General features: G+C 35.5%; 1 protein-coding gene across 1 annotated transcript in view; it reads right to left on the reverse strand.

The window, feature by feature from the left end:
* Positions 1-16,209, reverse strand: part of AGBL4 (ATP/GTP binding protein like 4) — a 1,461,703-nt gene that overhangs the window by 1,311,748 nt on the left and 133,746 nt on the right. Inside the window, exon 2 of the mRNA XM_030823879.1 lies at positions 895-1,017. Coding sequence (XP_030679739.1) covers positions 895-1,017 — 123 coding nt within the window. The remainder of the gene's footprint in view (positions 1-894; positions 1,018-16,209) is intronic.

The following is a 16,209-nucleotide window of genomic DNA, read 5'->3' on the forward strand; positions in this document are numbered from 1 at the left end:
TGTTTAACCCACTTTGTAGTACTTTGTTATATCAGCCTTATCAAACCTATACAATATGACATAATCAAAGAGCAACACCCTGCATAAACAAACTTTCAATTGTTTAGTATAAACAACCAATGTTTTTAAGGTTCAGAAACAACTATTATATAACTGATATTGGTATGTCCCTTCAGCCACACATACACATACATATGCACACACATGCATGCACATTATTCAGAACCAACGAAAATTAATAATTATTTGTAAAATAAAATTATGTTTACCTTTCTCACTAATATTTTCAACATATTCTGAGTCTCTACTGTGTGACAATTAGAGCATGAGGCTCAGAACATCAAGGGCTAAAGAAGATCTAGTCCCTCCTGGATGAAAATACACAATCAAGTCCTCATCTCCACTATCAGAACACCCACAGCATTTGCCAATTACAAGGAAATTTTACCTCTGTTCTTTAGTGTGTATTCAATTAAATCTGCTATCTAACTGTTTGTTTTATAGGGAAGCCTCTTCTCCCCCCAAAACTAAGCTCTACTGTAAGCATGTCATACAGAACTAGATAGATATTATTCAATAAATCATAATTGATAATACAGTCAAACATGAGGGTTTTATTCCAAAAAAAAAATCTTGGAAAGTAGTTTCTAAAATATAAGCTACTATATAAGCATTTGTTAATATTACCATCAATTATATTTTTAATCATTTATAACAACAAAAATTTGATATTCCCAAGTTAGTTCCTTCAAAATTTTTTCCCGTAAAACTTGTCCCATTATTGTGAAATATTAAATGAGTTGAATTGCACTGAATGGTCACATAAAATTCAATTCTGAAAAAAGAAATGCCTTACCAGACAAACTTAAAAGGAAAAGCCTTTAATATACTTACCACTTTCAAAGCAAGCATCAAAGATAAGGTGTCCTTTCTTGGGCTGTCCACAATAGCCAGTTGGAAGCACTATGTATTTGCTCACATTCCCTCCGATGGCATCATCATTTCCCATATCATTGCCTATTAAAAAAAATTGGGTCATGTTAAATAAAAGTCAAAGTATATTCAGCCATAGAAGTCCAGTCAGATTTTTACTGTTAATTACCCCTTCCCTAGTCACCAAGTGTTTACCCAAGCAAAAAGCTGTTAACACCACATTGTGGTACGGTGAAAAAAAGGCTACATTTTGAAACAAAATGATATAGGGTCAAATTTCAACTCAAATACATGTTAATTCTCCATGCCCCAAAGCAATCAACCTAATATCTTTACACTTCAGTTCCTCTCATCCATAAAATGTGAACAGTAAACTCATCTTCCAAAGTTGTATTATTAGAATTGTATATAAACTATATCTACTATCATTATCAAAATCCAAGAGATATTCATTAAATTGCATCAACCATTTAATATATAAATAATTTACATAATTTGTCATAAACATATATTCAATTGTTCAAATTTGAATAAAGCAGTCATTCTATAAATAGCATTATGACTTCCAGATGCTCCACCAGAAACAATTTGAGAAACACTGAATTAGCATAGAAGTTTTACTTCCTAACAGGAACTTTAATTTTTAAAAGTTTTTGAAGTTTCACTTTCACCTAAGATGTAGAAAGATGGAAAGAGCATCCCTTCTACCCTAGCAACAACAAATATCTCAATTAAATACAAAATCATAACTTTCCCAAATCTATCAGAGAGCTGAGTTTGAAGAGCAGCTAAATAATCCAATATCAAAGGAAAGTCAAGGCTCACCAAAAAGAGTATGGGAAGCAAGCACTGACTCCTCCATGGCAGAGCACAAGAAGAAGTAATGCTGGGTCCCATACAAATGAGTAAGAAAGCTAAGCTAATTTTTAAATATTATTAAACATCAAATAAGGAAATATGAGAGTGTGGAACTACTGAGTCATAGACGCACAGGGAATTCACATCCATTTGAAGACTCTGCTGTACAGGTCTCTACCAGATATTCAGAAGGAAGATTACAGGCAGGTAGGTAGACCAGAAAATGTTTTCCTTTGTGGTACAGGCCTAGAGAAGGAGAGAGGCTTCTGTAATAGGAAAGGCATTTAGTCCCTTATGGGAAAAACAGGCTTACACAACTAGGGGAGAAATAACGAACTTATCACCTGAGTGCAAAAGTGAGAGGAAGAGGAACAATAGAAGAAAAATCCTCTACACCTGAAGGAAGAGCAGGAAACATTCCCAGAGAATATTATAAATATTATTCATCACTATAAATGGATATACCTCTTTCCAGGTCATTTGTGTAGGGGCTTGTGTCAACCTAGTCTGGAAATAAACTAGGTTTGAGTCTCACTGTTGCTATGGTCATTTAAATACTCAATCACCCCAGCCAGCCCCTCCCCTCAAAAATAAAATAGCACTAGCATAATTTGAAGCTAGTTGGAAACTGAAGATAACCATAGCAACAAAGAAACTCAAACACATCTGAACTCCAAGCTAGGTTGACACACGGCCCCACCCAAATGAGCTGGAAAGAGATATCCATTTATAGTGACAAATAATATTTGTAAGTACTATAAATACTATAAAACAGTAGTATTCTCTACTGTTCTGGTATTCAATAAAAAATTGTGAGACATAGCCAAAATATCAAGAAAAAACAACCTACTGTCTAGGGATAAAATGATACACAAGACCAGACACAGAAATGGCCAGATACTGGAATTATCAGACAATGAATTTTAAATAAAGCCTAATATGTTAAAGGCTGTAGTGGAAAATGAGAACAAAATTCATGAAGAAATGGGAAACTTCATCAGTAAGACAGAAACCACAATAATAATACAAAAGGAAATGACAAAACCAAAAAGCACAGTAATAGAGATGAAGAATGCCTTTAATGCATTCATCAGTACACTTGGCACAGCTGAAAACTAAATCAGTAAACTTTAGATCAATAAAAATATTCTAAACATAAATGCCAAGGGAAATAGGAAAGGCAAAAGGGAAAAAACAGCAGAGCATCCAAGAGCTGTGGAACAATATCAACCAATCTAAAATATATGTATAATTGGGATTCCCGAGGATATGAGAGCAAGAATGAAGCAGAAAGATATCTGAAGATACAACACCTGAGAATTTTCCAAAATTAATGAAAGATATTGAGCTATAAATCCAAACAGTAACTAGTAGAATACATTATTAAAAATGATGTTATACTTAAAGAGATAAATCACATACAAATGAACTAAGATAAAAACACATATTTCTCTTTGAAATATATAAACTGTGCAAACTAAAAGTCAAGGTAATGATATATTGAAATTACTGGGAAAAAGTCAACGTAAAATTTTATACCAATTGAAAATATCTTTCAAAGATGAAGTACAAACTAAAGGTATTTTAAGAAAAATAAAAGCTGAGATAATTTATTATCAACAGTCCTGTGTTGTAAGAAATGTCAACAATAGTTCTTAAGGCAGAAGGGAAATAATACCAGATATAAACTAAGATCCACACAAAGAAATGAAGAGCTCCAGAAATGATATAAATAAAGGTAAATATAAATTTTCTAATTTTCAATCACTCTAAAAATCACTATAGAAAAAATAGCAATGTATTGTGTGTTTATGGCATATGGAAAAGCAAAATATATTACAAAAATTGCACAAAAGATAGAAGAAGATGGATGACTAGAGGTGCCTGACACCTGCCTCATTCACAAGGAAGGAGCAAGGGTCAGGCCCCTCTAAAACAAGTAGACAACCACACATCAAATAAAGTGCCTAAGTGAGAACACTGGAATTCAGCAGGGACCCTCTGAGGCATGAAAGGAGAGAGAAGTGAAGCAACTGGCCCATCCATGATTGTCTCAGATCCAAAAGAAGTTCCCCACTGCAAAGGAAAGGTAAGTAAAAGATCCCCAGTGCTGCACATTCCCATCACAGATGCCTGCAATAGCCACAGGAGACTCTAGCATAGAAAGTCATCTGGAGTCCATTGCAATTGCATTGCTCTACAGAGGAAATTCACACTCTGTTCTACTCACCCCCTTGAAGCCTAAGCAGGTGCAACATGGCCCCATTTTGAGAACTAATCCCCATCAGACTACCTCTTACCCTGGGGCCCAGCTGCCCGCCCCTGCATCTCCACATCCCTGGAGCCCCAAGGACATCCTCCCACATCCAACCAGAGGGCTGCAGCATTATGATGCCTGCTGGACCCAGCAATATATCTGGGCCCCCAGCACTGTAGCCATATAGTGTCCTAAATCCCCTAAAACAGGCAGTATAGCACACCAGGGAGGCTGCCCACAGGACAAAGGAAGCCAAAATGCACAGTTCCCAGAGCCTGAAAACCATCTTCCCTGGGACACTGCCATAAACAGAAACAACACTCCTCCAATTGAAGGGCCACTGCAAACGTGAATGCACCATCAGAGAGCTTGAGAACAAGCATGCCTATGTATGTCATCCAGTTTTATAGATGGTTGGCATTTCCCCAATTGGCACTCATTTTCTCTCCTGCTGCACTGTGAAGAGGTGCTTTTTGCCATAATTGTAAGTTTCCTGAGGCCTCCCCAGCCATGTGGAACAGTGAGTCAATTAAACCTCTTTTCTTTAGAAATCACCCAGTCTGGGTATTTCTTCCTAGCAGCATGAGAATGAACTAACACAAATACAAACAAAAAGGTTATTATGTAATGATAAAGAGATCAATTCAGTAAGATGATATAACAAATATATATATATATATGCCCCCAACACCAGAACATCCAGATATATAAAGCAAATATTATTAGAGCTAAAGAGAGAAATAAACCCCAATACAATCATAGTGGGAAACTTCAAAACCCCAACATTCAGCATTGGACACATCATATAGAAAGCAAATCAACAAATTATCTGCACTATAGACCAAATGGATGTAACAGACATTTACAGAACATTTCATCCAAAAGCTGCAGAATACACATTCTTCTTATCAGCACATGGAACAGTTTCATGGATAGATCATATGTTCGGTCACAAAACAAGTCTCAAGAAATTTCAAAAAATCAAAATCATATCAAATATCTTGTCAGACCACAATGGGATAAAATTGGAAATGAATAACAAGAGGATCTCTGGAGACTGTAAAAATAGACAGCAATTAAACAACATGTTCCTGTATTACCATTGTATCAATGAAAAAATTAAGAAGAAAAATTTAAAAATTTATTGAAGCAAATGAAAAAGCAAACACAACATACAAACACCTACGTGATAAAGCAAAAGCAGTGCTAAGGATATTTCACAACAATAAATTACTACATCAATAAAGCAGAAAGATTTTAACAATGTAATGCTGCACATCAAGAAAGTAGAAAAGCACAAATAAACCAAATGCAAAATAAGTAGAAGAAATAATAAAGATCAAAGCAGAACTAAACAAAATAGAATCTAAAAAGTACAAAGGATAAGCAGAATTAAAAGGTGGTTTTTTGAAAAGATAAAATCAATAAACTGCTAGCTAGCTAAACAAGATGAAGAGAGAAGACTCAAATAAATGAAATCAGAAATTTAAAAAGACATTACAACTGATACTATAGAAATAGAAAGGACCATTAGAGACTATTATGAAAAACTATGTGCTATCAAATTGGAAAACCAAGAGAAAAATGTATACATTTGTGAATTTTTATAACCTATAAAGATTGAACCAGAAATAAATAGAAAACCTGAAGAGACTAATAATGAGTAGTAAGATTGAATGAGTAATTTTAAAAACCTCCCAATGAAGAAAGCACAGGAACAAATGGCTGTACTTCCGAAATCTACCAAACTTTTTAAAAAGAACTAATGTCAATTCTCAAACTATTCCAAAAAGTGAAAGAGAATTATTTCTAACTCATTCTATAAAAACAGCATTACCTTGATACTTATACCAGAGAAGGAAACAACAACAAGAAAGAATAAGCCAATTTCTCTAATGAACATAGAATCAAAAATTATCAACAAAATACTAGCTAACTGAATCCAACAGCACATCAAAAAGGATATACACCATGTTCAAGTGGAATGTATCCCAGGGATACAAGGACAGTTCAACATACACAAATCAATAAATGTGATATAACACATCAACAGAATGAAGGACAAAAACTGTATGATCACCTTAATAGATAAAGAAAATGCACTCCATAAAATTCATCATCATTCCTTCATGTATATGCTCTTAACAAATTAGCTACAGAAAGAACATACCTCAACACAATAAAGGCAATATATGACAAACCCACTGTAACATCATACTGAATATGAAAAATCTCAAAGTATTTCCTCTAAGAACAGAACAAGACAAGGATGCCCACTTTCACTTCTCTTACTCAACATGATACTGGATGTTCTAGCTGGAGCAATTAGGCAAGAGGGGAAAAGAGAAATCCAAATGGGAAAAAAGGAAGCCAAATTATCCTTGTTCATAGATGACATGATCTTTTATTTAGAAAAACCTAAAGCTTCCGCCAAAAAAAAAAAAAAAACTGTTGGAACTGATAAATTATTAAGTAAAGTTTCAAGATACAAATTCAACCTATGTAAGTCATAACTATTTCTATACATGAATAGTGTACAACCTGAAAAAAAATCAAGAAGGCAATCCCATTTACAATAGCTACAAAAAATTGAAATGCCTAGAAATAAATTTAACCAACGGGTTGAAAGACTGCAATGAAAATTCCAAAACACTGATGAATATAAAAATAAAACACGAACAAATAAAACAACCTCCAATGCTCATGGATTAGAAGAATATGCATTGTTAAAATGACCATACCACCCAAAGCAGTCTACAGAGCCAATGTAGTCCCTTTCAAAATACAATGACTTTCTTCACAGAAATAGAGAAAATAATCCTAAAATTGACATGGAAACACAAATACCCACAATAGCCAACAACATTGAGCAAAGAGAACAAACATGCAGTCATCACACTACCATACTTCATATGCCAAAACAAAAAGCCATAATAGTCAAAATAACATGGTGTTAGTAAATAAACAGATACATAGACCCATGGAAGAGAATAAAAAACCAAAAAGTAATTTCATGTATTCACAGACAAATAATTTTTAACAAAGGCACAGAGAACATATACTAGGGAAAGGACAGTCTCTTTAATAAATGGTGCTGTGAAAACTGAATATCCACATGCAGAAGAATGAAACTAGACTCCATCTCTCACCGTATACAAAAATCAACTCAATGTGAATTATGTACTTAAATATAAGAACTGAAACTATAAAACTATTAGAAGAAATACTTCAGGAGATTGGTCTAGGCAAAGATTTAATGGCTAAGACATCAAAAGCACAGGCAACAGAAATGAAAATAGACCAATGGGACTAATTGAACTAAAAAGCTTCTGCACAGTGAAGGGAACAATCAACAAAATGATTAGACAATTTTTAGAATAAAAGAAAATATTTGCAAAGTATTTACCCAAAGGAACTAACTCTCTAGAATATACAAAGAACTAAAAAAACTCAACAACAAAAAAATCAAATATCCTCATTAAAAAATGGACAGCAGAAATGACCAGATATTTCTCAAAAGAAGACATACAAATGTCCCCAAAACATGAAAAAATGCTCAACATCACTAATCATCAAGGAAAGGCACACTGAACCACATACTATCTCACCCCAGTAGAATGACTACTATCAAAGAATAAAAAATAACAAATGCAGGCAAGGAAGAAAAGAAAAGGCAATTCTTGTATACCATTACAAGAAATAGTGGAAACATAAATTAGTACATTAGTACATAGACACGATGGAGCACAGTATAAAAGTTTCCTAAATATCTAAAACTGAAAGTACCATACAATCCAGCAATTCCAGTACAGGATATTTATCTAAAGGAAACAAAATCAATGATGCATCTAACAGAAATGGAGCTCCCAGAGGAAGAAGCAGGCAGGCATTTTGCTGTTCTGCAGCCTCCACGGTGACACGTCCAGATGCAAGAGGGATGCAGGCAAATAGGGTCTGGAGCAGACCCTCAGAAAACCACAGCAGCCCTATGGAAGAGGAGCCTGACTTTTGAAAGCAAAACAAACAAATGGAAAATAAGAACAACAGCACCAACAAAAAGTCCCCATAAAAACTCCATCCAAAGTCATCATCCTCAAAGATAGAAACTAGATAAACTCAGGAAGATAAGAAAGAATCAATGAAAAAACACTGAAAACTCAAAAAGCCAGAGTTCCTCCTCTCCTCCAAATGATCACAACATCTCTCCAGCAAGGGCACAGAACTGGGCTGAGGCTGAGATGGATGAACTGACAGAAGTAGGCTTCAAAAGATAAGATAATGACAAACTTCACTGAGCTAAAGGAGCATGTTCTAACCCAATGCAAAGAAGCTAAGAACCATGATAAAACATTACAGGAGCTGTTAATCAGAATAACCAGTTTAGAGAGGCACATAAATGACCTGAAGGAGCTGAAAAACACAACGTGAGAACATAATTTTGCAACCACAAGTATCAACAACCTAACAGATGAAGCTGAGGAAAGAATTTCAGAGCTTCAAGACTATCTTGCTGAAATAAGACAGGCAGACAAGACTAGAGAAAGAAGAATAAAAAGAAACAAGCAAAACTCTGAAAACTATGGGATTATATAAAAGGAGCAAATCTATGACTGATTGGGGTACCAGAAAGAGACAGGGAGAATGGAACCAAGTTGGAAAACATACCTCAGAATATCATCCAGGAGAACTTCCCCAACCTAGCAACACAGGCCAACCTTCAAATTCAGAAAATACAGGGAGCCCCAGTAAGATATTCCATGAGAAGATCAATCCCAAGACACATAATCATCAGATTCTCCAAGGTCAAAATGAAGGAAAAAATGTTAAGGGCAGCAGGACAGAAAGGCCAAGTTGCCTAAAAAAAGGGAAGCCCATCAGACTAAAAGCAGACCTCTCAGCAAAAACCCTACAAGCCAGAAGAGAATAAGAGTCAATATTCACACTTTTTAAAAAAAGACTTTCTGGCTGGGCATGGTGGCTCACACCTGTAATCCCAGCACTTTGGGAGGCCGAGGTGGGAAGATCACCTGAGGTCAGGAGTTCGAGACCAGTCTGGTCAACATGGCAAAACTCCGTCTCTACTAAAAATACAAATATTAGCCGGGCATGGTGGCATGCACCTGTAATCCCAGCTACTCAGAATGCTGAGGCAGGAGAATCATTTGAACCCTGAAGGTGGAGGTTGCAATGAGCCGAGATCACGCCATTGCACTCCAGCCTGGGCAACAAGAGTGAAACTCCATCTTAAAACAATAATAATAATAAAATAAAATAAAAAAAGACTTTCTAACGAATAATTTCTTTTTTTTTTTTCCTTGTATTTGGTCACCTTTACTTCACATCATTCTCACAGTAACTCCTGGATTTGCTGTTCCTCTTATTTAACCATGTCCTCTAAAAATGTTCTTGGCGTGGGTCTCTGTGTGGCAAATCTCCTGAGGTCTTGTAAGCCTGAGCACATTTTAATCTCATCCTTTCTGTTTACGTGAGGGTCTGGCTGGCTTTAATGTTCTTTCCTTCTAGATTTTGAAAATATCAGCATCTTTCCTGTCTGCGTTGCTGCTGAAAGGCCCCAGTCAGTCCTGTCCTGCCGGGAGGTGCGGCCAGGTCTTCCCCAGTGCCTTTAGGATGCTATCTGTGACCTTGGGTGTCGCACCCAGGTGTCTGCCGGCGAGTTTTCCTGTAGTTTCTGTTCTTTGGCATCCGTGGACTCTTTTACCTGTGGCTTGTCCTCTTTCCTCAATTCCAGGAAATTAATTTCCATGATTTCTATACATATTTCCTCTTTCCACTCTTACTGTAATTTCCTTTTGGGATTCTTTTATATATACATATATATATTTATTTATTATACTTTAAGTTCTAGGGTACATGTTCACAACGTGCAGGTTTGTTACATATGTATACATGTGCCATGTTGGTGTGCTGCACCCATTAACTCATCATTTACATTAGGTATATCTCCTAATGCTATCCTTTCCCCCTCCCCCCACCCCACAACAGGCCCCGGTGTGTGATGCTCCCCTTCCTGTGTCCAAGTGTTCTCACTGTTCAATTCCCACCTATGAGTGAGAACATGCGGTGTTTCCAATCAAGAATTTCATATCTGGCCAAACTAAGCTTCATAAACAAAGGTGAAATAAAATCGTTTTCAGCAAGCAAATGCTGAAGGAATTAATTGCCACCAGGTCTGCTTTGCAAGAGGTCCTGAAGGAAGCACTAAATATAGAAAGAAAATACCATTACCAGCCACTACAAAAACACACTGAAGTACAAAAACCAATGATGTTATGAAACAACTACATAAATAAGTCTGCAAAATAACCAACTAGCATCATGATGACAGGATCAAATTCACACATAGCAATATTAACCTTAAATGTAAGCGGGCTAAATGCCCCAATTAAAAGACACAGAATGGCAAGCTGGATAGACTCAAGACTCTTTGGTGTGCTGTATTCAAGAGACCCAATAATAGACAAACAGAGAGCCAAATCATGAGTGAACTCCCATTCACAATTGCTACAAAGAGAATAAAATACCTAGGAATACAACTTACAAGGGATGTGAAGGACCTCTTCAAGGAGAACTACAAACCACTGCTCAAGGAAATAAGAGAGGATACAAAAAAATGGAAAAGCATTTCGTCCTCATGGATAGGAAGAATCAGTATCATGGAAATGAACATACTGCCCAAAGTAATTTATAGATTCAATTCTATTCCCATTAAAACTACCATTAACACTCTTCACGTAATTAGAAAAAAAAACTACTTTAAAATTCACATGGAACCAAAAAAAGGGCCCATATAGCCAAGACAATCCTAAGCAAAAAAAACAAGGCTGGAGGCATCACACTACCTGACTCCAGACTACAATACAAGGCTAAAGTAACCAAAACAGCATGCTACTCGTACAAAAACAGGCCAATGGCACAGAATAGAGAATTCACACATCAACAACCATCTGATCTGTGACAAACCTGACAAAAACAAGCAATGAGAAAAGGATGCCCTATTTAATAAATGGTGCTAGTAAAACTGGCTAGCCATATGCGGAAAATTGAAACTGGACTCCTTCCTTACACCTTATACAAAAAATAACTCAAGATGGATTAAAGACTTAAATGTAAAACACAAAAGTATAAGAACCCTAGAAGAAAACCTAGGCAATACCATTCAGGACATACGCAGGAACAAAGATTTCATGATGAAAACGTCAAAAGCAATTGCAACAAAAGCAAAAACTGATGAATGGGATCTAATTAAACTAAAGAGCTTCTGCATAGCAAAAGAAACAAATTAACATCAGAATGAAGAGACAACCTACAGAAAGGGAGAAAATTTTTGCAATCTTTCCATCTGACAAATATCTAATATCCAGAATATATAAGGAAATTAAACGATTTACAAGAAAAACAATCCCATTAAAAAGTGGGCAAAGGGCATGACAGACACTTCTCAAGACATTTATGTAGCCAACAAATATGTGGAAAAAAAGCTCATCACTGATTATTAGAGAAATGCAAATCAAAATCACAATGAGATACCATCTCCTGCCAGTCAGAATGGTGATTATTAAAAAGTCAAGAAACAACAGATGTTGGTAAGGCTGTGGATAAATAGGAACACTTTTACACTGTTGGTGGGGATGTAAATTAGTTTAACCATTGTGGAAGACAATGTGACGCCTCAAAGACCTAGAACCAGAAATAACATTTGATCCAGCAATGCCATTACTGGGTATATACCCAAAGGAATATAACTTATTCTATTATAAAGATACATTCATGTGCGTGTTCATTGCAGCACTATTCACAATAGCAAAGACGTGTAATCAACCCAAATGCCCATCAATGATAGACTGGATAAAGAAAATGTGGTACATATACACCATGGAATACTATGCAGCCATAAAAAGGAATGAGATCATGTCCTTTGCAGGCACAGGGATGAAGCCAGAAGCCATTATCCTCAGCAAATCCACACAGAAACAGAAAACTAAATACCACATGTTCTCAATTACAAGTAGAAGCTGAACAATGAGAACAAATGGACACAGGGAGAGGAACAACACACACCGGGGCCTGTCTGGAGTCGAGTGCAGCGGTAGGGAGAGCATCAAGATAAATAGCTAATGCCTGCTGGGTTTAATACCTAGGTAATGGGTTCATAGGTGCAGCAAACCACCATGGCACACGTTTACCTACATAACAAACCCACACATCTTCACATGTATCTCGGAACTAAAATAAAATAAAATAAAGTGGATCTTACGAAGATAAAGAGTGGATCGGTAGTTACCAGAGAACAGGAGGAGAAGGGGGATAAGGGGATGAAGAGAGGTTGATTAATGAGTACAAATATACACATTGACCTAGTGTGTTTGATAGCATAGTAGGGCAACTATAGTTAACAATAATTTCTTGTATATTTCAAATAGCTAGAAGAGAAGATCTAGAATGTTCCCAACATAATAAATGAAATGATAAATGTTTGAGGTAATTGATATCCCAAACATTCTGATTTGATCATTGTATGTTGCATATGCGTATCAAAATATCCCATGTACTTCATAAATATGTACAACTATAATGTGTAAATTTAAAAAAGCAAGACTTTTAGGTAGGAATTCCATGGGGAAATATCATGTAACTGGATAGGAAATCACACAATTTTAAAGATTGTTAATGAAAACACAATCATTTGGCTATTCACAATGAAATAGTTTTAATTTTTGTTTTTAAATGAAAATCACTGGGATTAATGAGACTATAAAGAAATGGAACTGACACACACTGTTAGTGAAATGGTATGTTGACACTGAACTTGTGGAGGACAATTGTACAATACTTAATAAAAATATTAACCTTTAAATCAACAACAAAATAATAATAACTATAACTTAATTGTACATTTTTAAATAATTAAAAGAGTATGATTCAATTGTTTGTAACAGAAAGGATAAATGGATTGAGGGGATGAGTGCCCCATTCTCAATGATATGATTATTACACATTGCATGCCTGTATCAAAACACCTCAGGTACCCCATAAATATATATATCTACAATGTACCCTTAAAAATTAAAAATCAAAAATTTTTTAAATAATAGAAGAACTATCAGATTTCAACAACAAAAAGCAAGCCAATTCAAAACAAGGCAAAAGATTTCAATAAGTGTTTCTCAAAAGAATATATACAAATAGTTGCTAAGCACATGAAAAGATATTCAACATCACTAGTCATTAGGGAAATGCAAGTCAAAATCAGCATAAGTTACCACTTCACACCCACTCTGATGGTTATTATAAAAAAAATTAAACAAACAAAATAACAAATGTTGATGAGCATGTGGAGAAATTGAAATATTGGAACCTTTGTGCATTATTGATGAAGATGTAAAATGGTTCAGCCAACACAGTTCATAAAGCCTCATCTTTGGACACAAAAGAAGATAACAATCAAAATAAACTGCATTCATGAGACGTGGGGCCAGAAAATAAAACTATTCAACCCCACTAGGCCCAGGGACTATCATGGAAGAGGCAGGCATGTGAAATTGTAAGGGCCAATTGTGAGAGTTAAAATTAGTTCAGAATTTCTCTATAAATCGAACATCAATATCAAAGGCATACTATGCAATACCAGCATCTGGGCCCTTGTATTAGATTAACAAGGTTTTCTTGGAACATTAACCCATTCTTTAATTAAAAAGCTATAAAATGTTATTTAAAAATTTATAAAAATTATATCTTATGGTCAACATATTTATTAAAATTTAATAAATTTGCATATAAGATTTGAGAGACAGATTTAATTGGCCCCATGATGTATTTATTAGGGCTTTTGGTTTGGGAAAGCAAGTCTCCTTTCACAAAAAATAAAGGTTTTTGCATTTCTTGTTGAAATCTTAGAGTTATCACTTTGGCTGAGTGAATGACAAATTATATAATGACCTGTGATCCTATTCTGTGATATCAAGTGTTTTAAAGTTTTGATATTTCACAAACTTTCCAAAATCTAATTCTATGTTGAGTCCTTTGGTACTCATTAAGTTTTTGACATTAAGTCACCTGAAGTCCAAAATAGATATATTCAGCTTCTTCGGTATAATAAAATCATACAGGAAGCACTGTCAAATGTAAAATGTTGTTTAACCTTCTTTGGATTATATTTATATAAATGTGTTATTAGTATGTGTTTCAAAATGGTATGAGATTCCTGTGATTCTGTTATGTCCTAACATATGTTATCAGTAGCAATTATGGTTATGATGTAAAATTGTTGTATGCCACAGAACTAACCAAATTTCCTTGTCAATTGTGTCTTTAATCATGGCTGTTCTAAGACTTTTGTCATCCATAATTGTTTTACTTTGATCCTTGTATAAAGGAGTTTATAATCAGCTCTAGAAATCTGAGGAACACTCTTAAATACAGGTTTCTGATAACTTTGGAGACTATGCCATTGAAATAGAGAGAAAAACTTCCAGGATTCTCATGGAGAGCTGGATTGTTGATCCAATATCGAGAACAGGTGTTAATTACACAAACTGAATTAACAGAAAATTAAGACAATATTTTGTGATTTTTTTGCTTACAGTATTTGCTAATTCTTTTTTTGTCTTTCAGAGTCAAGAAAATTTTCTTTTTTTAAGCTATTTACAGCCTTTAACAATAGAGTATAGTTTTATGAGCAAAATTTAAAAGATAATTCCTTTCTCTCGACCTAATTTCTCCAAAATTTGTAAAGTATTTTGTGAGTATTCTTAATTTATAACAATATAATTATTCACAAAAGTTCAATAAGAACCTATTTTCTTTTATAATAGGGCATAATTGGAGACACTGGTTATTTTACCAAGGTTTTGACTGGAATGACATAGTTTCTCTTTTTATTATTATTATACTTTAAGTTTTAGGGTACATGTGCACAATGTGCAGGTTTGTTACATATGTATACATGTGCCATATTGGTGTGCTGCACCCATTAACTCGTCACTTAGCATTAGGTATATCTCCTAATGCTATCCCTCCCTCCTCCCCCTACCCTACAACAGTCCCCAGAGTGTGATGTTCCCCTTCCTGTGTCCATGTGTTCTCATTGTTCAATTCCCACCTATGAGTGAGAACATGCAGTGTTTGGTTTTTTGTCCTTGTGATAGTTTGCTGAGAATGATAGTTTCCAGTTTCATCCATGTCCCTACAAAGGACATGAACTCATCATTTTTTATGGCTGCATAGTATTCCATGGTGTATATGTGCCACATTTTCTTAATCCAGTCTATCGTTGTTGGACATTTGGGTTGGTTCCAACTCTTTGCTATTGTGAATAGTGCCGCAATAAACATACGTGTGCATGTGTCTTTATAGCAGCATGATTTATAGTCCTTTGGGTATATACCCAGTAATAGGATGGCTGGGTCAAATGATATTTCTAGTTCTAGATCCCTGAGGAATCACCACACTGACTTCCACAATGGTTGAACTAGTTTACAGTCCCACCAACAGTGTAAAAGTGTTCCTATTTCTCCACATCCTCTCCAGCACCTGTTGTTTCCTGACTTTTTAATGATGGCCATTCTAACTGGTGTGAGATGATATCTCATTGTGGTTTTGATTTGCGTTTCTCTGATGGCCAGTGATGATGAGCATTTTTTCATGTGTTTTTTGGCTACATAAATGTCTTCTTTTGAGAAGTGTCTGTTCATATCCTTCACCCACTTTTTGTTGGGGTTGTTTTTTCTTGTAAATGTGTTTGAGTTCATTGTAGATTCTGGATATTAGCCCTTTGTCAGATGAGTAAGTTGTGAAAATTTTCTCCCATTTTGTAGGTTGCCTGTTCACTCTGATGGTAGTTTCTTTTGCTGTGCAGAAGAGAAGCTCTTTAGTTTAATTAGATCCCATTTGTCAATTTTGGCTTTTGTTGCCATTGCTTTTGGTGTTTTTGACATGAAGTCCTTGCCCATGCCTATGGCATGGAATGACATATTTTCAAATTGCATTAAAAACAATGAGGCTGATATATGGAAAAATAAAAGCCCCTTAGAAAACTTCGCCATATCTCGGCCGAGCGCGGTGGCTCAAGCCTGTAATCCCAGCACTTTGGGAGGCCGAGGCGGGCAGATCATGAGGTCAGGAGATCGCGACCTTCCAGGCTA

The sequence above is a fragment of the Nomascus leucogenys genome, chromosome 12 (genome assembly GCF_006542625.1).
Source record: "Nomascus leucogenys isolate Asia chromosome 12, Asia_NLE_v1, whole genome shotgun sequence".
Lineage (NCBI taxonomy): Eukaryota > Metazoa > Chordata > Mammalia > Primates > Hylobatidae > Nomascus > Nomascus leucogenys.